Source organism: Molossus molossus, unplaced genomic scaffold (genome assembly GCF_014108415.1).
Source record: "Molossus molossus isolate mMolMol1 unplaced genomic scaffold, mMolMol1.p scaffold_m16_p_19, whole genome shotgun sequence".
NCBI classification, from domain to species: Eukaryota; Metazoa; Chordata; class Mammalia; order Chiroptera; family Molossidae; genus Molossus; species Molossus molossus.
Window position 1 is genome coordinate 12,071,791 of NW_023425354.1, and position 21,233 is coordinate 12,093,023.

The 21,233-nt window shown below is 39.7% G+C and overlaps 1 protein-coding gene across 14 annotated transcripts in view; it reads left to right on the forward strand.

Moving 5' to 3' along the window:
* BPTF (bromodomain PHD finger transcription factor) overlaps positions 1-21,233 on the forward strand; it is a 149,651-nt gene that overhangs the window by 31,884 nt on the left and 96,534 nt on the right. For 9 of the 14 annotated variants that reach the window (XM_036269415.1, XM_036269418.1, XM_036269408.1 and 6 more), the window contains exons 2-5: positions 153-975; positions 13,665-13,888; positions 16,358-16,561; positions 17,111-17,296. In XM_036269415.1, the coding sequence (XP_036125308.1) occupies positions 153-975; positions 13,665-13,888; positions 16,358-16,561; positions 17,111-17,296 (1,437 nt within the window). The remainder of the gene's footprint in view (positions 1-152; positions 976-13,664; positions 13,889-16,357; positions 16,562-17,110; positions 17,297-21,233) is intronic. The other 5 variants (XM_036269413.1, XM_036269417.1, XM_036269419.1 and 2 more) reach the window with 1 other exon arrangement.

The window sequence follows — 21,233 nt, forward strand, 5'->3', positions numbered from 1 at the left end:
AATTATTGCTTCTTGGTGTTATCTTGACAGTTATTAGAAAAATAGAAGTATGCTTATATAATTTTTGAGATATATATCCAAACAAAAAAATTGGAAAACCCTTTGTAGAAATGATGTATTGATTTGTAATTATATCATTTCTTTATTTACAGGTAGGCGAAAACCAAGAGTACATCGGCCTCGTTCTCCAATATTGGAAGAGAAAGACATCCCACCCCTTGAATTTCCCAAGTCCTCTGAGGATTTAATGGTGCCTAATGAGCATATAATGAATGTTATTGCCATTTATGAGGTACTGCGGAACTTTGGCACTGTTTTAAGGTTATCTCCTTTTCGCTTTGAGGACTTTTGTGCAGCTTTGGTGAGTCAAGAGCAATGTACACTTATGGCGGAGATGCACGTTGTGCTTTTGAAAGCAGTTTTGCGTGAAGAAGACACTTCTAATACTACCTTTGGACCTGCTGATCTGAAAGATAGCGTTAATTCCACACTGTATTTCATAGATGGAATGACGTGGCCGGAGGTGCTGCGGGTGTACTGTGAGAGCGATAAGGAGTACCATCATGTGCTTCCTTACCAAGAAGCAGAGGACTACCCTTATGGACCAGTAGAGAACAAAATCAAAGTTCTGCAGTTCTTAGTTGATCAGTTTCTTACCACAAATATTGCTCGTGAAGAATTGATGTCTGAAGGGGTAATCCAGTATGATGACCATTGTAGGGTTTGTCACAAACTTGGGGATTTGCTTTGCTGTGAGACATGTTCAGCAGTATACCATTTGGAATGTGTGAAACCTCCTCTTGAGGAGGTACCAGAGGATGAATGGCAGTGTGAAGTCTGTGTAGCACATAAGGTGCCTGGTGTGACAGATTGTGTTGCTGAAATCCAAAAAAACAAACCATATATTCGACATGAACCTATTGGATATGACAGAAGTCGGAGGAAATACTGGTTCTTAAACCGAAGACTTATAATGTAAGTAAATCTGATCTTGATTTTTGTATGTATTTAAAATTAAGCCCGTTTCCTTCATGATGTAGCAGAACCATGCTGGTGATGTGATCTAAACCTTAGTGATTTAATAATCATTTGTATAGTTAAATAATTTCTGTTTTTGTTTTTTTAAAATAATTTTTGTATGTGCCCATAGCAGGAACCAAACCCAGGATTCTCTGGTCTGCAGGCCGACGCTCCAACCACTGAGCAAAACCAGCCAAGGCAATATAGTTAAATAATTTCTGTTTTGTTTTTTTTTTGGTACGTGTCCCTAGCGGGAAACAAACCCGGGACTCTCTGGTCTGCAGGCCGATGTTCCAACCGCTGAGCCAAACCGGCCAGGGCAATATAGTTAAATAATTTCTAACTTGAAGAAATATGTATGTTAACACAGTTTTTAAAATTGTAAAAAAAGAAGAGTGTTTAAAACCAACAACAGCAAAATATACATTATTTTCAATGCCTAAGACAGGAAATAGGTTACTAGCAGAATGCCACTGTGGCCCCTTCCAATTATGTTCTCTACAGCCCACCCTGAAGTGATCCCCACTTACCCTGTGGTGTTAGGATCTCACTGTGGTGGTAGGATTTTCTTGATTCTTTTTTAGTTTTAGTATGTCTGTGTAAATGGATCAGCAAGAACAAACCAGGTATCTTAAGAAAAGATCAGTTCTGCCATTAGTCCACTAGTGGTTGCAGTCTCCTGGAAGATAGGCCCAGCAGACTCATGGTGGACAGTCTGGATTCTGCTTTCCTGAGGGTTTTTAAGAAGCTCTTTGAGGCAGGTCAGTGGGAAGGTCAGGAGGAAGTCTGGGAAAGCAGAGGATTCACCTTAGTCCGGGTGTTGGACAGGGTTGTAGTATGGACTTGGTTTTGGACATTCTGTGGAAATTCCTGTGGAAATTTGGTCAGAGGGTGTGGACTACTTTGTATTTTGAGCTTCTAAAGTTTTTGTTTTTACTTAAGATACAAATAATTGATATTTAGAGAGAAAGGAAGGGAGAGGAAGAGAAACATTGATTTGAGAATGAAACATCCATTGGCTGCCTCCTGCACACCTCCTACCAGGGATCAAGCCTGAAACCCAGATATGTACCATGTTCCCTGACCATGAATTGAACTGTCAACCTTTCAGTGCATGGGATGATGCCCAACCAGCTGAGCCACAATGGCCAGGGTTCAGTTTCGAAAGTTTTTAAAGCCTTTTTCCAGCTCTCAGAATTAGGACAAATCAGAAAGTCTGTGGTTGGATGAAAAGAATATCAGCCAGGCATAAAGAGAGCAGGAACTTTGTATGTGGTCAGGCCATGCCAGGCAGAGATAAGTATTTTAGCCACACTCACCCTTAGTTTATAAACATAGGTACAGAGTAAGCAGAGATCTTCAGAATTTTGTGCAGTTGTCTTGTTGCTGCACTGCTGTTACAAATTTGAAACCATTTATTGTTCTTTGTATTTTTTTTTTTTTTTTAATCCTCACCCGAGGACATTTTTTTCTATTTTTTGTTCAGATAGAGTGGGAGCGGGAGAGAGAGAGAGAGAAACATCGACGTGAAAGGGACACGTCGAGTGGCCGCCACCCACACGACCCAACCAGGGCCAGGGACAAACTGCAACCGAGGTACGTGCCCTTAGCGGGAACCGAACCCGGGTCTCTCAGGACCGCAGGCCGACGCTCTAACCGCTGAGCCAAACCGGCCAGGGCTTATTGTTCTTTGTATATGACCAGTTTGGACATACCTGGAAGCTTATGGAATCTTTGCCTCCAGTATTCTGTAGTTTTAGAGTAATGCTCTGTGGGTCTGTTTTATTTTATTTATTTTTTATCCTCACCTGAGGACATTTTTCCATTGTTTGTTCAGATAGAGTGGGAGGGAGGGAGGGAGGGAGGGGGGGGGAGTGAGAGAGAGAGAGAGAGAGAGAATCATCGATGTGAAAGGGACACATCGAGTGGCTGCCACCCGCACGACCCAACCAGGGCTGGGGGCAAACTGCAACCGAGGTACGTGCCCTTAGCGGGAACCAAACCCGGGTCTCTCTGGACCGCAGGCTGATGCTCTAACCGCTGAGCAAAACCGGCCAGGGCTGGGTCTGTTTTTCAGTCCATTGGGTATTTGGTGGGCACTTCCTTTTTTTTTTTTTAAAGATTTTTAATTGATTTTTAGGGAGGGAGGGAGAGAGATTGAAGTGAGAGCATAACATTGATCAGTTACCTCCTACACCCATACCCACTGGGGATCAAGCCCACAACCCTGGCATGTGCCCTGACTGGGAATCGAACCAGCAACCTTTTGGTGCATGGGTAACACTCACTCAACTGAACCACGCTGGCCAGGGCTGGTGGGCAATTTGTATCTGGTAGTTGAATCCTTTGGTTCTGAGAACCCTTAGGACTGCCCCCCCTCCTTTTCCCTGTTGTATTTATCTTGAGCTATTATTAATTTACTGGTTTTGGACTTCCTGTTTTGGTCTTCTGATTTTCTTATCTTTTCTTTCCAGTTTTCCTCTTTGTCAATTTTTCTCTTTAAGGTGTGTGTGTGTGTGTGTGTGTGTGTGTGTGTGTGTGTCTATTTTTCCTAGAAGATTTAAAAAAAATTTTTTTTTTTTTTATCCTCAACCAAGGACATTTTTCCATTTTTTGTACAGATAGAGTGGGAGGGAGAGAGAGGAAGGGAGAGGGAGAGAGAAACATTGACGTGAAGGGACACATCGAGTGGCTGCCACCCGCACGACCAACCAGGGCCGGGGACAAACTGCAACCGAAGTACGTGCCCTCAGCGGGAACTGAACCCGGGTCTCTCCGGACCGCAGGCGGATGCTCTAACCGCTGAGCCAAACTGGCCAGGGCCCTAGAAGATTTTTTAAAAATTAAAAAAAAAAGTACCATCTTTGCCCTGGCTGGTTTAGCTCAGTGGTTAGAGCATCAGCCTGCAGTTCAGAGAGACCTGGGTTCAGTTCCTGCTAAGGGCACGTACCTTGGTTGCAGTTTGTCCCCAGCCCTGGTTGGGTCGTGCAGGAGGCAGCCACTTGATGTGTCCCTTTCACGTTGATGTTTCTCTCTCTTCCTCTCTTTCCCTCCCGCTCTATCTGAACAAAATATGGAAAAATGTCCTTGGGTGAGGATAAAAAAACATTAAAAAAAAAATTTTACAGATAGATGAAGGGGTGGAAGAGAGGTAGAAACATTGATGAGAGAGAACATTGACTGGCCACCTCCCACATGCCCCCAACTGGGGCTTGAGCCTACAACCTGGGCATGTGCCCTGACCGGGAATCGAACTGGCGACCTCTTGGTGCATGGGTCAATGCTCAACCACTGAGCCACACTGGCCAGGTTAGAAGATTTCTTTATTTTGATCTATCAGCCTTACTAGTTTTTCTTTTCTGCTATTATTTTATTTTCTAAGAGCTCTTTCATTAAAAAATATGTTTTTATTGATTTCAGAGAGAGGGTGAGAGAGAGAGAAGTAAAACATCTATGATAGAGAAATATCAATCGATAGCCTCCTGCATACCTTCTACTGGGGATTGAGTTTGAAACTCGGGCATGTGCCCTGACCTAGAATTGAACTGGCGACCTCCTGGTGCATGGCATGATGCTCAACCAACTGAGCCATACCGACCGGGCACTGAGAGCTCTTTTTTTTAGAATCTTCTTTCTTTTTATTTTTATTTTATCCTCACCTGAGGACATTTTTTTTTTTTTTTTTTTATCTTCAGATGGAGCAGGAGGGAGAAAAGAAGGGAGAGAGAGAGAGAGAGACATTGATGTGAGAGAGAGAGATTGAGTGGTCGCCACCCACATGACCCCAATCGGGGCCGGGGACAAGCTACAACCGACATATGTGCCCTTAGCAGGAACTGAATCCAGGACTCTCTGGTCCACAGGCCAATGCTCTAACCGCTGAGCAAGTCCGGCCAGGGCAAATTTTCTTCCTTTAAAAAAATAATAAGTAAAATTCTGCTTTAGATTCATTAGATATAAATTTTTCTATTACTTTTCTGAGGACATTCATGATAATTTTTTGGATATTTTTCCTACTGTGCATAGTCTTGGTTTCTTTTAAGTTGCTTATTCATTTATTTATTTTGTTATAATCTTCACCCAAGGATTTTTTTTTATTATTATTGACTTTAGAGAGAGAGGAAGGAAGGGAGAGAGCGGGGGAGGAACATCAATGTGAGAGAGAAACATTCATCAGTTCCCCCCCATGTACTCTCCCTAACCAGGGATTGAACCTACAACCTAGGTATTTGCCCTGATAAGAAATTGAACCTGCAGTCTTTTGGTTTACGAAATGGCACTTCACCCAACTGAGCCACTGGGCCAGATATAAGTTGCTGCTGCTGCTGCTTTTTTAATCCTCACCCATGGATACTTTACATTTATCTTCAGACAGAATGGGAGAGGGAAAGAGAGAGAGAGAAAGAGAAACATCGATGTGAGAGAGACACATTGACTGGTTGCCACCTGCACGACCCCAGTCTGGGCTGGGGATGAACCCGGTACTCCCTGGTCTGCCCGCCTACGCTCTAACGGCTGAGCAAAACCAGCCAGGGCTAAGTTGCTTCTTCTTAATGTTTGTTTTGGTTTCTTTCATCCTCTGATGTCCATTAATCCTTAATTTTTTTTTCTCTTGATCAACACTGTGGGATTTTACTGGTAGTTGGAAGCTCTGAGCATGTGGGTAGGCCTTACCAATTTTGAGCTTTACTGTTGGATGCTTTTCTTACTCTGTTTTTTTGGGAATCCCTGATGTCACGATCTTTAGTCCTTCCTCTTGAGCTGGTCAGATGGCCCAGAGAGGCCTTTTGTGGTGTCCTACTTGGTGCCTGAGGGTCTGACTGGCTGAGTGGGGGAAGTGGGCTGCACTTAAAATGCATAGAACATTTACTGTATGTATAGCTACTCATTGCCCTTGTTTTCTGTACCGAACCCTTGTTTACTCCTGAGTCTTGTGTCCACTGATCCAGAAAACTGTTTTACCTCCTTTAGTCACTAAACCATTGGTGGCTTCTAGAGGATAGGTGGTTTAGGGATCTGCTCTGTAGCTTTCAGGCAGTTCTCTGCTGTCAATACCACTTTCATAATTTTCAGTGCATTTTGAGGAGTGTGATTGTTGGTTCTCAGCTTCATCCTTTTGGTTTGGGCTTGGGCTTTACTGGCTCTGCTAAGGCAGTTATTACTTGTCCGTGTGCTTTTCTGCTTCCAAAAATTTTTTGTTGTCTCTCCTATGTTCTCTATCCCTGTGAGTTTTATGTCCCACAGACTGAGTGGTCCCGGCTCGATTCCTGGTCAGGGCACATGTCTGGGTTGTAGGCTTGATCCCCAGTGCGGGGTGTGCAGGAAGCAGCTGATTGATGTTTCTCTCTCACATTGGTGTTTCTATCTCTCCCTTTCTCTCTCTCTAAGAAATCAATGTAAAAATATTAAAAAAAAGAAAGTTGGACCTGAAAAATTTTTTAAAATTTATTTTAGGGCCCTGGCCGGTTGCTCAGTGGTTAGAGTGTCGGCCTGTGGTCCGGAGAGCCCCGGGTTCGGTTCTTGCTAAGGGCACATGCCTTGGTTGCAGTTTGTCCCTGGCCCTGGTTGGGTCATGTCGGTGGCAACCACTCGATGTGTCCCTTTTGCGTCAATGTTTCTCTCTTTCTCCCTCCTTCCTACTCTATCTGAACAAAATATTGAAAAGTGTCCTTGGTTGAGGATTAAAAAACAATTATTTTAGGGAGGGAGAGAGAGAAAGAGAAACATCGATTATTGTTCTAATTATTTATGTATTCATTAATTCTTGTATGTACCCTTAGTGGGGATTGAACCCGCAACCTTGGCGCATCCAACTGAGCTTCCCTGCCAGGGTTGGACTTATTTTTCAGAACCTGTTCATAAATATATTTTTAATAACTAACTTTATACTGTAGCATAGTTTCTAAGCCATCATTTTAAGAAGTCTGCAACTGTCATTGATTTAGCTGTTAAAAATCAATGCCTATAACTGGGATGGGGGGCAGAGGCGGGAGATAGAGGAATGGTTTTTGGTATATCTGGGCTGGGTATTTCTGGGTTCTTTAACCATTTAAGACAAAGACATTTTTAGAAAATATAAAATAAGTGGAATTCTGGTATCAGTATATAAAACAATTCTGTATCAGTATATAAAACAATATTTAAGCAAGCAAAAGCGAACTCTTTCAAATGTAGTTAAATAAGTGCAAACTTTTGAAATTACATGAGTCAGAGGTCTCAATATGTTACCTTTAAAGTACTTATGGATGGATTTATGCTACATTGTTGGTGAAATAATACACTTTTCAAAATTGAACAGTAAAATTTTTTCTAAACTTAGATTAAAACATAAGTTATATATACTTGGCAGTGAAACTATTCATTTGCTTTGAAAGACTTAATCATAGTCTCTCAAATTGCTTTTCTAAATGCATTATAAAGTACACAAAATGTAATGAAGATTTCAGACAAATAAGGACATCTTTTTTCATGCTTTGCCATTTTGACTTTCTTTGTAAAGTCAAATACAAAACTTTAAATATTGTTAATGATAATTATGTGTTACTTGTCAATAATTTGAGTAAATCTGAAAGATTTTACATCTTTCTAAAGTTAGATTAAAACAATTTCAGTTTAAGTGCCCCCTTGTGGTAGATTGTAGGTGTACTCTTGGTGAAAGTTTTGAAGCCATATACACTGTTCAGTTCAAAGAATATGGAAATCTGTTGTAACCGCTCCCTGGAAGCCCAGAAGTTGAAAACAATGATGAATCATGTCCAAGGAGGGCATGTCTAAAACAAAGTCTGAGGCAGTGAACAAGTTTTAATTATATTACTAGTAGTTTATAAAAATTAAAAATTTCCATTATTGCTTTTAATTGTTTAATAACTCATTTACTTTTTATATATTTTTATTGATTTTTTAGAGAGAGGAAGAGAGAGAGAGATAGAAACATTCATGTGAGAGAAACATAGATTGGCTGCCTCACACATGCCCTTCACCTGGGATCGAGGCCGAAACCCGGGCATGTGCCCCAACAGGGAGTTGAATCAGTCCATGGAAAGATGCTCAAACTCCCCTGGCCAGTTTGGTTCAACGGTTAGAGCGTTGGCCTCCGTTCCAGAGAGACCCGGGTTCGGTTCCCACTAAGATCACGTACCTTGATTGCGGTTTGTCCCTGGCCCTGGTTGGGTCGTGCGGGTGGCAGCCACTCGATGTGTCCCTTTTCCGTCAATGTTTCTCTCTCTCTCTCTCTCCCTCCCACTCTATCTGAACAAAAAATGGAAAAATGTCCTCAGGTGAGGATAAAAAGAAAAAAGAAAGATGTTCAATCCACTGGATGATACTCAGTCCACAGAGCCACACTGGCTAGGCTGTTTAATACTCATTTAAAAAGATTTTTTTTTGTACAGCATATAATAGATATTTTAGTGAAGCATATAATAGAAGAAAGGTTCTTTTTTAGTCTACCTGAGGAACCAAAATATTGGGTAAACAATTTAGAGGTTGATTTTAATCCAATGTAAGAGTGCCAGTCTTTCTTAATATCGCTTTTATCCTATCAATTATTTGCTCTGAAATTGGGACTTTCAGTAGAAGAAGAATTACCAAATTAGGGAAATTGACCTTTTCTTGTGACTCTCCATTATGAATAAAATTACCTTGAACACAGCATTTAACAACTCTGTATTTTGCCCTGGCTGATTTGGCTCAGCGGTTAGAGTGTCAGCGCACCAACCAAAGAGTCACGGTTTTGATTTCGGCCACCGGGTTTGATTTCAGCCAAGGGCATGTACCTTGGTTGCGGTTCATCCCCCGCCCTGGTCAGGATTGTGCGGGAGGCAGCTAATTGATGTGTCTCTTTCACATCGATCTTTCTCTATTCTTTCTCTCTCTCTCCCCCTCCCACTCTGTCTGAAGGTATTTGAAAAAAAATCCTCTGGTGAGGATTAAAAAAAGAAAAGAAAAATTATGTATTTTTTCATTTACCAAATTAAATTATGCTTTTTAACCTACATAACTTTCTACCTGTATCATCCCATTCTAGCTGAAAGCTACCTACTTGTTGGCTTAGTTGCCATCAAACCTACATCTATTACCCTTCTGCCCATGTACAGTTCTGTTTTATCTAGTAGCCTCCTGGACATGATTACACAGGCCCCTCAGCATAACTTGTCTAAATGGAACTCATCACCCCCCCTCCCATTACCTACTCTTCATTCAGTATTCCTATCTTAGTAAATGAGGTCACCATCCTAACAACTGCTCAAGCTAGAAACCTGAGAATAGTCTTTTGTCCTATATTGTTTGTTATGCCCTTTAATTACCTCTTAAATATTGGATCAGTTTTTCTTCATTCTCAGTGTCCCTACCGTAATACAAGCCATCATCATCTCAATTAGACTAGTTTAGACTCCTCCAGACTGGTATATATATAACTCCCCATTCCCAATTCTATTCACTATTTCATAGCTGGATGATTTTTTTTATCACCCAAGGACATTTTTCCATTTTTTTTTCAGATAGAGTGGGAGAGAGAGAGAGGAAGAGAGAGAGAAACATCGATGTGAAAGGGACACATTGAGTGGCTGCCACCTGCATGATCAACCAAGGCTGGGGACAAACTGCAACTGAAGCACATGCCCCTAGTGGAAACTGAACCCGGGTCTCTCTGGACCGCAGGCCGACGCTCCAACCACTGGGCTCTAGCTAGATGATTTTTAAAACAGCAATTCCAATCATATCTCCTTCTCCCAAAGTTGAAAAGCGTTTCAGTTACTTTCATTTACTCTTAATGGAAAGCTCACAGGTCCCTAACTTGTACATTTAATTTTGCTTCCCACCACCTAAAAATAAATAAATAAAAGCAAATCAAAACACCCAAAAACCTTTTGGTTAACTTACTCTTCAAATCTCAGCCTATTGATGCTATTTCCTAGAGCTTTCTCTCTGAACCTCTGTTCTTTTTGTACCCTGAAACACGTCTTCTCTTTTTTTAATAGCCACCTCACTTGTAGATATTTGTCTTAAGGAGATAATACATACTTCAAAAGACGAGGAAAATAATAGCAACTCTGTTTATTGTACCTGTAAGGTGTGTTCCCAGCACTTTACATATTTCAGCTCAACCCTCCCAACAGCATTTTTATTTTATTTATTTATTTATTTTTTAAATTCTCACCTGAGGATATTTTTACATTTATCTTCAGACAGAGTGGGAGGGAGGGTGAGAACGTCGTTATAAGAGAGACACATTGATTGGTTGCCACCTGCATGACTCCAACCAGGGCCGGGGTCGAACCGCAACCAAGGTACATGCCCTTGGCCAGAATCGAACCCGGGACTCTAGTCTGCAGGTCGATGCTCTAACCGCTGAGCAAAACTGGCCAAGGTTATAAGTATATTTTTTGGCAAAGGTTTTCATCCCACCCATCCTTTTCTGCCATCGTGTGAGCTTCTTGAACTGATTAGCGTCTGTAGGGAAGCCAGGCCATTTTGGGTGTGCAAAAGGAACATTGTAGAGACAGAGCTTCTGTAGAAACCACATTCTAATCTCCAAACCAAATATATGTATAAATCAGTATATATTTATATAGGAAAGCTGCTGTTGTCATTTTATAATTAGAACAAATAATTTTGATCATATAAACTGTGTAAGTGTGCCCACATGCATAAGTAATAAAACAACTTTATGCTTTTTTTTTTTTTTTAATATCCTCACCTGAGGACATTTTTGCATTTTTATCTTGAGATAGAGAGGGAGGAAGAGAGAGAGAGAGAGAAACATCCATGTGAGAGAGACACATCGACTGGTCACCAACCACACGACCCCAACTGGGGCCGGGTACATACTGCAACTGAGGTATGTGCCCTTAGTGGGAACCGAACTTGAGCCTCTCTGGTCCACAGGCCAGTGCTCCAACCGCTGAGCCAAACCGGCCAGGCACTACTTTATGCTTTTAAAGAATTTGTCCTACATGTAGCTTCAAGAAGAAAGATTGTCAGTGTTAAGTATGATCTTTGATGAGCAGAATAAAAAAATAGTTCTTGCATGCCACATATTTAGAGAGAAGTTGACAAACTGTACCTTTAGGGGAAGAATAGGGTAATGAAGACTCTGGAAAACATATTGTATAAGGAATGATTATTATTATTATTATTATTTTTATCCTCACCTGAGGACATTTTTTGATATTTTGTTCAGATAGAGTGGGAGCGGGAGAGAGAGAGAGAGAAACATCGACGTGAAAGGGACACATTGAGTGGTTGCCACCCATATGACCCAACCAGGGCTGGGGACAAACTGCAACCGAGGTACGCACCCCTAGCGGAAACTGAACCCGGGTCTCTCTGGACCGCAGGCTGACACTCTAACTGCTGAGCCAAACTGGCCAGGGCTATAGCTAGATGATTTTAAAACAGCAATTTCAATCATGTCTCCTTCCCCCAAGTTGAAAAGCCTTTCAGTTACTTTCATTTACATATTGTATAAGGAATGATGAAAATATTTGAGCATAAAATATTTGGCCAGAAGGAAAAAAAAAACAGTAAAATTATAAATGAAAAAGATTTGAAAGACTGTGTGTGTGTGTGTGTGTGTGTGTGTGTGTAGGACCTGTTAGCTTTATTTTACATAACCTCTTGCAGGAAGAACCACAACTAATTGGTGGATCTATTACGTTTGCATCATTTCATTAAAAAGAAAATGTTCTAAAAGAGCAATTCAAGTTTATTTATTTATTTATTTTTTTTTTTTGTACAGATAGAGTGGGAGGGAGAGAGAGGAAGGGAGAGAGAGAGAGAGAGAAACATCGACGTGAAGGGACACATCGAGTGGCTGCCACCCGCACGACCAACCAGGGCCGGGGACAAACTGCAACCGAAGTACGTGCCCTTAGCGGGAACCGAACCCGGGTCTCTCCGGACCGCAGGCCGACACTCTAACCGCTGAGCCAAACTGGCCAGGGCGAGCAATTCAAGTTTAAAACAGACTGCCGTATGAAGTAGTGACTTCACTGTTAATATGATAATTAAGATTGTGCCCTGGCCAGTTTTGCTCAGCGGTTAGAGCATTGCCCTGCGGTCCAGAGAGACCCGGGTTCGGTTCCCGCTAAGGGCACGTATCTCCTTTGCAGTTTGTCCCCGGCCCTGGTTGGTCATGCGGGTGGCAGCCACTCGATGTGTCCCTTCATGTCGATGTTTCTCTCTCTCTCTCTCCCTTCCTCTCCCTCCCTCCCACTCTGTCTGTACAAAAAATGGAAAAATATCCTTGGGTGAGGACAAAAAAAAAAAAAAAAAAAAGAAACATTGATGTGAGAGAGAAACATCTATTGGTTGCCTCCTGCATGCCCCCTACTGGGGATCAAGCCCACAACCTGGGCATGTGCCCAGACTGGGAATTGAACTGGGACCTCTCAGTCCATGTGACGACGCTCAATCCACTGAGCCACACTGGCCGGGTTTGCTTTGGCCTATATTAAAAAGACAAAGTTTGACGTTAGTGTGACTGAGAGATTACATCTTTTTTTCCCCCCTCACCTGAGTACACCTTTGCATTTTTGTTCAGATAGAGTGGCAGGGAGAGAGGGGAAGTGAGAGAGAGAGAGAAACATCGATGTGAAAGGGACACATCGAGTGGCTGCCTCCCGCACAACCCCAAGTGGGGCCGGGGACAAACTGCAACCGAGGTACATGCCCTTAGTGGGAACCGAACCCTGGTCTCTCTGTACCGCAGGCCGACACTCCAACCGCTGAGCCAAACCGGCCAGGGCAAGCCATATCTCTCTTAAAAGCCCAGTTTCTTTAACTCCATGAGTTTGCCTTTGAGTAGACAGGAAGGTTAGATTCTTTCTCATCAAGTAACTGACATGCATTCCTGAATACCTTTTGAATAAGGGAAGAAATACCATCACATATGTTTCTCTAAGTCTGGTCTTAGACATTAATTTGCCTGTTTTTAGTTAGTGACTGTCCCTGTTGAAGTCTCTACCTTTGTTACAAGTGAAATGGTACTTTGGGAGAGATTTAAGCAGGAAAGGAAACTGCTTTTCTTTTCTTCAGTTTGAGCTTTGTGTGTGAAAAAGGAGGAGGGATGAGATACTATTACTCCATTTGGACGGTTTCTTCAAGAACCAGAATTTAGCAGACCATTTATACCATTTTGATGGAAATACTTCTAAATTATATTGTAATGCAGACTTGCTGTGTAACTGCCATGTACAGAGTTTAAATATTTTTGGTTAAAATTTTGCTCATCATATTGTTACAGTGATGATCTTAATCTTAAAGTTGATCGAAGTGTAACTTAAGACTTCTCCACCAAGTATTCACGCGTTCTGAATTTTGAGGTCCTGTTTCTCTGTGTCATGTTTTAAAATATATCCTTCTTTGCTGCCTGCACTAATTATTCTCTCCACTACCACTAATGAATTATTTTGTCCTAAGCTGCTGTGGGCTAGGAAATAAAAATAATTAGAGGTTTCTCAAATAAAATAAGAAAAACTTGAGTTTGAATGTGACTTGAGGAGATCTCTTGTGAGCAGAGCTATTGAGCTTTAGTGCACAAATTTTGTGTTACATATTTAACTTTCACTGAATAGGTGAAGTTGTCAGATAAATATCATTGTGTCTAACATAGGAAATGTTTCTGTACGTTTTCTAAATAGAGAAGAAGATACAGAAAATGAAAATGAAAAGAAAATTTGGTACTACAGTACAAAAGTCCAGCTTGCAGAATTAATTGACTGTCTAGACAAAGATTACTGGGAAGCAGAACTCTGCAAAATTCTGGAAGAAATGCGTGAAGAAATCCACCGTCATATGGACATAACTGAAGACTTGACCAACAAGGCTAGGGGTAGTAATAAATCCTTTCTGGCGGCAGCTAATGGTGAGAGAGAAATATTTTCATTTTACTTTTTGTTAAATGCTAAATAAACTCTTGGAATGAATCACTACAAAGTTTCAAAATGTATTAAAATTTTCAAGTGTATATTTTACTTGAATTTTCTGTATTTCATTTTCCTGGGAGAATCTTTTTCATCCCAACATAAATTAGGGATGATATATACCCTTTATAGAATTTTGTATCTTGCCCTGGTCCTTACTAATATTCCCCAAATTATTTGTTTGCTTCTTTAAATTTTTTTTCTTTATTGATTTTTAGAGAGAGGGGAAAGGAGAGGGAGAGAAAGAGAGAATCCTTGATGAGAGAGAACATGGATTGGCCGCCTCTTGCATGCCCCCCACTGGGGATTGGGCCTACAACCTGGGCATGTGCCCTGACTGGGAATTGAACCAGCGACCTCTTGGTGCACAGGTCGGTGCTCAATCACTGAGCCACACCGGTCAGGCTTTGTTTGCTTCTTTAATTCAACTGGGCTTTGTTTGCTTCTTTAATTCAACTATCTTTTTTTTTTTTTATCCTCACCCGAGGATATTTTTCCATTTTTTGTACAGATAGAGTGGGAGGGAGAGAGAGGAAGGGAGGGAGAGAGAGGAAGGGAGAGAGAGAGAGAAACATCGATGTGAAGGGACACATCGAGTGGCTGCCACCCGCACGACCAACCAGGGCCGGGGACAAACTGCAACCGAAGTACGTGCCTTTAGCGGGAACCGAACCCGGGTCTCTCCAGACCGCAGGCCGACGCTCTAACCGCTGAGCCAAACTGGCCAGGGCTCAACTATCTTTTTTTTTTAACCTATATAGCTATTTATTTATTTTAAATATGTTTTATTGATTTTTTTAGAGAGAGAGAGAGAGAAATACCAATCGGCTGCCTCCTGCACACCCCCCGGTGTGGATTGAGCCTGCAACCTGGGCATGTGCCCTGACTGGGAATTGAACTGGGACCTCTCAGTCCATGGGATGATGCTCAGTCCACCAAGCCACACCACTTGGGCTAATTCAACTATCTTACTAAACCTTTCTGGGAGTGTTGTTTTTAAAGAGTAATTCATTGATTTTTAGAGAGAGAAGAAAGAAAAGGAAGAGAGAGAAATATTCCGAATACCTACATTTTAATAAATATTGAGAAAAATGAAGGTAGAGAACACTTAAAGGAACTATAAACAAAAGAAATAAAAATTCAAAAAGACGTACCATGGGTTCATGGAATTAAATTGTTTCTTCTTATTTACAAACATTGTACTCTAGTTGGTAAATTTATTTCTTATGGAAATATACAGTTTATCAATCTGAAACTACTTTACTATGTATACTAGTATTGTCCAAATAGATATATTGTAGATAATATGAGCCATGTTTCTCTACTCAGAGAAAGATGTTAAAAAGAAGCAATAGGGCAATGATTGTGGGAACCACACATGCAGATAGTTACAGTTAAACACACACACACACACACACACACACACACGATGGGGCAAAAGTAGGTTTACAGTTGTTTGTATGGAAACAAATAATAATACAAGAATAAACTGTTATGTTTTGTATACTCTCAACTGTAAGCCTACTTTTGCCTTACCCTGTGTATGGGTTAGTAATTGTATATTTTCTAATTCTTTAACAAGTATACCTAGTGATGGCGGATTTCTAGGGCTGGGGCAAGGGAAATAAAAGGTGAGCTTGGAGCATCTTACAGTGCTGGAAAGTAAGGAAGTGAACAAATGAATGAACTAGTGAGTGAAGTTGTGTTTAAAGGACATAGGACTCCCAATGGCGAAAGGTCGAACAATTTGAACAATGAAATAAAAGTGGTAGTATTGGATTATAATCCAAGGAGTATTATGAATATCCTGAAATCAGTGCTGATATACCTTGTCTGTACTGTGCCATAGTACTACTGCCCAAGTTGAAAGAGGAGTAGGGGTTTAATGATTTTTATTTTTATTTCCAGAACAGTTATGGGACTTCAGGGAGAAATGTTTCCAATTGGGCCTCTGTTTTCTGATTTTATAATGGAGGTTAAGTAGCTTGCCCATGGTCACACAGCTAATTTAAGTCAGATCTGCAGTAGGCCATGGTTCTCTAGGTGTTGATCACTGTACCATGTTGCCCAGACTTTGTGTTATGTCAGCTTACAGTTTTTCTCATATGGCAGAGAATATGATAGCACTCTATAATCAGATCTCAATTTCAAAAAGTAGACTAATTTTCATTTTTTAAAAATAGAAAGTCAGACCTATATTAGCATGTATTTTCTAGAAGTGAAGATAACCAAATTGGTTGAATTCTCTAAACATCAAAATTTTATTAATACCCTTGATCCTTATTTCATGGTTCTAATGTTTTTAAAATACTTTACTTTAATAACTTGAATTGAAACTCTTAAGTGGCATTTGTAGTACTTTTATATTTGGTGTATATGGAAACAAAGTTTTATATTTGTTTTTATTATAGAAGAAATTTTGGAATCCATAAGAGCAAAAAAGGGTGAGATTGATATTGTTAAAAGCCCAGAAGAAATAGAAAAGGACAACAATGAGACTGAGAATAACTCTAAAGATGCCGAGAAAAGCAGAGATGAGTTTGAAGACCGATCGCTTGAAAAAGACAATGATGACAAAACACCAGAAGATGATGCTGAACAAGGAAAATCTGAGGGTAAAAAAATTACTTGGTTAAAAAAAAATATTTCATCAGTGTTACTTATGAAGTCTGCAGTTTTACTTGCAAAATGAAAACAAATCATTTTTATACAAGCAACTATTTAATTTTATATTTCTAACAGGTTAGGATATCCTTACCCCTTGTAACATACATAATCATTGTAGTGAGTTTTATATATTGGTTGATTTGCTATAATGTTATACTCATATCTCTGTTTATACTTTTTAATAAGGTGCCTTTCCTTGTGAGATTTGTTGGTGAAAAATCATTATTTTAATACCAGACTTTACATTTTTGTATGTGATCAAATCTGTTCACTTTCATATTAATTACTTAAACATTCTTAACATGTTAAATATTCTTAAATACTCTTTGGATTACCTATGCAAAAATAGCCCAGAATCTAATTGCTTCAAAATGGCCATCAAATTAAAGCAGGTTTTTCTGTGATATTTCATTTTTCGTAGTTGATTGAATTTGGCCATATGTCCTAAAGCAATTTTCAAGGATATCTTTAAAGTTTTGTTGTGCATTTTACTATAGAGCCAACAGAAGTTGGGGATAAAGGTAACTCTGAGTCAGCAAATCTTGGCGACAACACAGCAAATGCTTCAGAAGAGACTAGTCCCTCTGAAGGGAGGAGTCCTGTGGGGTGTCTCTCAGAAACCCATGATAGCAGCAACATGGCAGAGAAGAAGGTGGCATCTGAGCTCCCTCAGGATGTGCCAGGTACAGAGGGCAGTGTATCAATGCCTCTGTAATGGGGGGAATCCTTCCCTTTTGTAGCAAAGCTGAATGTCACCTAAAACCTTAAAATATATGTTCATTCATGCTGCTTGCTTACATTAAGTGCCATCCCTGATTGCTAAGTTGTCACCTAACATTTGGAGTTTGACAAATGTTCTTGCAGTTAGTGCTTGAAACTCATCATGATCTTCATGCTTTTTAAGGTTCATTGAGATGTTTTTGTCTAATAGACTTATTTGTATATTTTATCACCAGACCATAGTGGCAGATATTTTGGTTTTAAGTACTTACATACTAATGCTTCATTGTTGAGTATTTGACCATTCCAATTCTGTATGTGCTAACAGATTAATTTTATGTTTGCATGTGCTCATGTAGTTTTTTTTTTTTTAACATTTCAAACCATAAAATTATAATAGAAAACCATTGACATAAAACATTTTTTGCAAGGTATATTTGATATAAAAATGTAAGTTAATCAGTAATTCATATTTTAAGCTTTTTAAAATTATTCTCAAAATATGTTACACACCAAGAATGTTATTATGCCTTTCTTTTTGTATTTTAATAAAATGAAAACATTTTTATTATAGGAACTATAGGTGTTTTTTTGAAACATAAATTAGAAAATTTAGATGAACAAAACAAGAAAATAAACACAGGGATTCTACTAAAAATCAAGAATTATAGTTCATAACCATGAAGGAAATCCTGAAAGATTTTTCTACATATTATAACAATTTTCACATACTCCTTTCTTCTCTTTTCCCTCACCTTTATTTTAGTCATTCTGGTAGGAACATGGAGATATCTCATTCCGGTTTGAACTTGCAGTTCCTAAGGATGTTGAGTGTGTGTGTGTGTGTGTGTGTGTGTGTGTGTGTGTGAGTGAGAGAGAGAGAGAGAGAGAGAGAGAGGGATTTGGATATCTTCTTTTGTGAAGTGTCTGTGGGTTCCTTTGTTTTTCTTTTTTAAGGATTTTTAAAATTGATTTTTAGAGAGAGACGGAGAGGAAGAAAGAAACATATTTGTGAGAGCTAAACACTAATAGGCTGCCTCCCTGCTCCGGGGGGGGGGGGGACGACGACGACGGGTGTTGTGCTCTGACCAGGAATTGAGCCGGCAACCTTTCAGTGCACAGAACAATGCCTAGCCAGGGTTATTTTGTTCGTTTTCTCTAAAGTGATCTCTTTTTTTGTTTGTGGTTGTTTCAAAGATGAGGATAAATTCAATTTCTCTACTCTACCTTGACTGGAAGCAGAAGTTGCTACATTGAACTTTTTTATTATCCCAATCTTATACTCCCAGAATAAATACCACTTGGTTGTGATGTATTTTTATTCTTATTTATTGTTGCATCCAGTTTATTAATATTTTGTTTGGAGTTTTTGTATCTACTTGCATGAGTGAGATAGGTTTACAGTTTTCCTTCTCTGATAATGTTTGTGCTGGTTTCGTAAAATGAGATGGAATAAGTTCCCATTTTTTCCTTGTCTGCACGAGTTTTATAGAGTGATGTTATTTATTTCTTAAATGTTTGCTGAAACCACATGGTCTGGGAGTTTTCATTGTGGGAAAGTCATTCATTGTAGATTTCATTTCTTTGGTAATAATTCTTTAAAAAAACTTTTTCTAGTTTATTTTTTATCTTTATTATTTCCTTCCTTTTGCTTTCTTTGCATTTTTGTGGATTTTAACCGCCCCCCCCCCCCGCGCTTTTTAAAAACCACTTTATTGAGGTATAATTGACATACAAAAAGCTGTACATATTTAATATATAACTTGATCAATTTGAAGGTAACTAGAAGTTCTCTTTTTCTCTTTTAACTTTTTCAATTTTTGTATTATGTGATTTGAGGCTGTGTTACTAGATGAACATTTTTTTTTTTTTTAAATCCTCACCCAAGGATATTTTTCCATTGATTTTTAGAGAGAGTAGCAGGGAGGGAGGGAACGAGGAAGAATGTGAGAGAGAGACAGACATCGATGTGACAGAGATACATAGATTGTTTGCCTCCCGCACGTGCCTACATCTGGGCCAGGGATCGGACATGCAACCCATGTATATGCTCTTGACCAGAAATTGAACCCTCGACTCTTTGGTGCTCAGGCCAACACTTTTATTTATTTTTTATCCTTACCGAGGACATTTTTCCAGTTTTTGTTCAGATAGAGTGGGAGGGACAGAGAGAGAGAGAGAGAGAAACATCAACGTCAAAGGAACACATTGAGTGGCTACCTCCCTCACGACCCAACCAGGGCCGGGGACAAACTGTAACCGAGGTACATGCCCTCAGCGGGAACCAAACCCGGGTCTCTCTGGACTGCAGGCCGACGCTCTAACCGCTGAGCCAAACCAGCCAGGGCTCGGGCCAACACTCTATCCACTGAGCCACACGCGCAAGATGCAAATAATTTTTATATTTTATTACTGAATTAACTTTATCGTTGTGAAATATCCTTTATTTTTAGTAGTATTTCTAAGCTACAGCAGCTTTCTTTTGATTAGTGTTCATACTGTATATCTTTTCTGGAGTAGAAAGGGTTTAAAAAGTAATCTGGGAATTTAAAATCCCTTTAAAAAATTATCTTTAGAACATCTTTAGAAGTGTATGTATACAATAGAATTTCTTTAAGAAATAGACATATTATTGCAAACTTTATCTTTTCAAGTCTTGTCAGATAGTACTATCATTTTCATATAATATGATAGATGATACTATACAAAGGAAAAATTAGGAATTTATGGTCTGAAAATCTATACGAGTGAGGAAAATAAGAAAAATGGGCAGATTTCATATTGATGTGGTTAGTGATGGATTTTATGTGGCTATGCTTGAATATTAAAATAAAAAGTTGGGCCTGGTTGGTGTGTCTTAGTGGTTTAAGCACACCCATGCACCAAGAAGTCACCAGTTCGATTCCCTGTCATGGCACATGCTCAGGTTGTGGGCCAAAACCCCAGTTGGGGGGGCATTCAGGAGGCGGCCAATCGATGTTCTCTCTCATCGATGTTTCTGTCTTTCTCTTCCTTTCCCTTCCAATCTCTCTAAAATCAATAAAGAAAAAAAAAATTAAGAAAAATAATAAAGTGAAAAGTTGGGCCATATTTGGGCAAAGGTTGGTAGACATCACTTTAAAAAGTAAATACCTTTTTAAAAAAATATATTTTTTATTTTTTTTATTTTATTTTTTTTTAAGAGAAGGGAGAAGGAGAGAGAAAGAGAAACATTGATGTAAGAGTGGAATGTTGATTGGCTGCCTCACATTCTTTTTTCCTGCATCTGCATTACATACATTTTACTTTAGTTCATGAACATGGTTATATTGCCCAGAATGATACCATATAGCAAGTATTTTGTTTTGTATTCAGTACAAAGTCTTTGTAGTTAACAAAAGGCTCAATTTTAGACTTACACTTTTGTCCTGGAGATTAAGAATGGACATATTTTGAACCAGAATATCACTTTTTAAATTTATTAGGAGAAAGAGGGACACATGTCTCTCTAGCATCTTGAACTCAAATCCACCGTTGAGAATTTGTATTTAAACATATAATACAGACAGTGTTTGTTTCATTTAAATTATGCCTCTAGCCCTGGTGGGTTTGGCTCAGCGGTTAGAGCGTCAGCCTGTGGTCCAGAGAGACCTGGGTTAGGTTCCCGCTAAGGGTGCGTACCTCGGTTGCAGTTTGTCCCCGGCCCTGGTTGGGTCGTGTGGATGGCAACCACTCGATGTGTCCCTTTCATGTCAATGTTTCTCTCTCTCTCTCTCTCCCTCCCTCCCTCCCACTCTATCTGAACAAAATATCGAAAAATGTCCTCGGGTGAGGATAAAAAATAAAGAAAGAAAGGAAGGAAGGAAAGGAAAGAAGGAAAGAAGTAAGAAAGAAAGAAAGCCTCTAAATTTAATGCCTGAG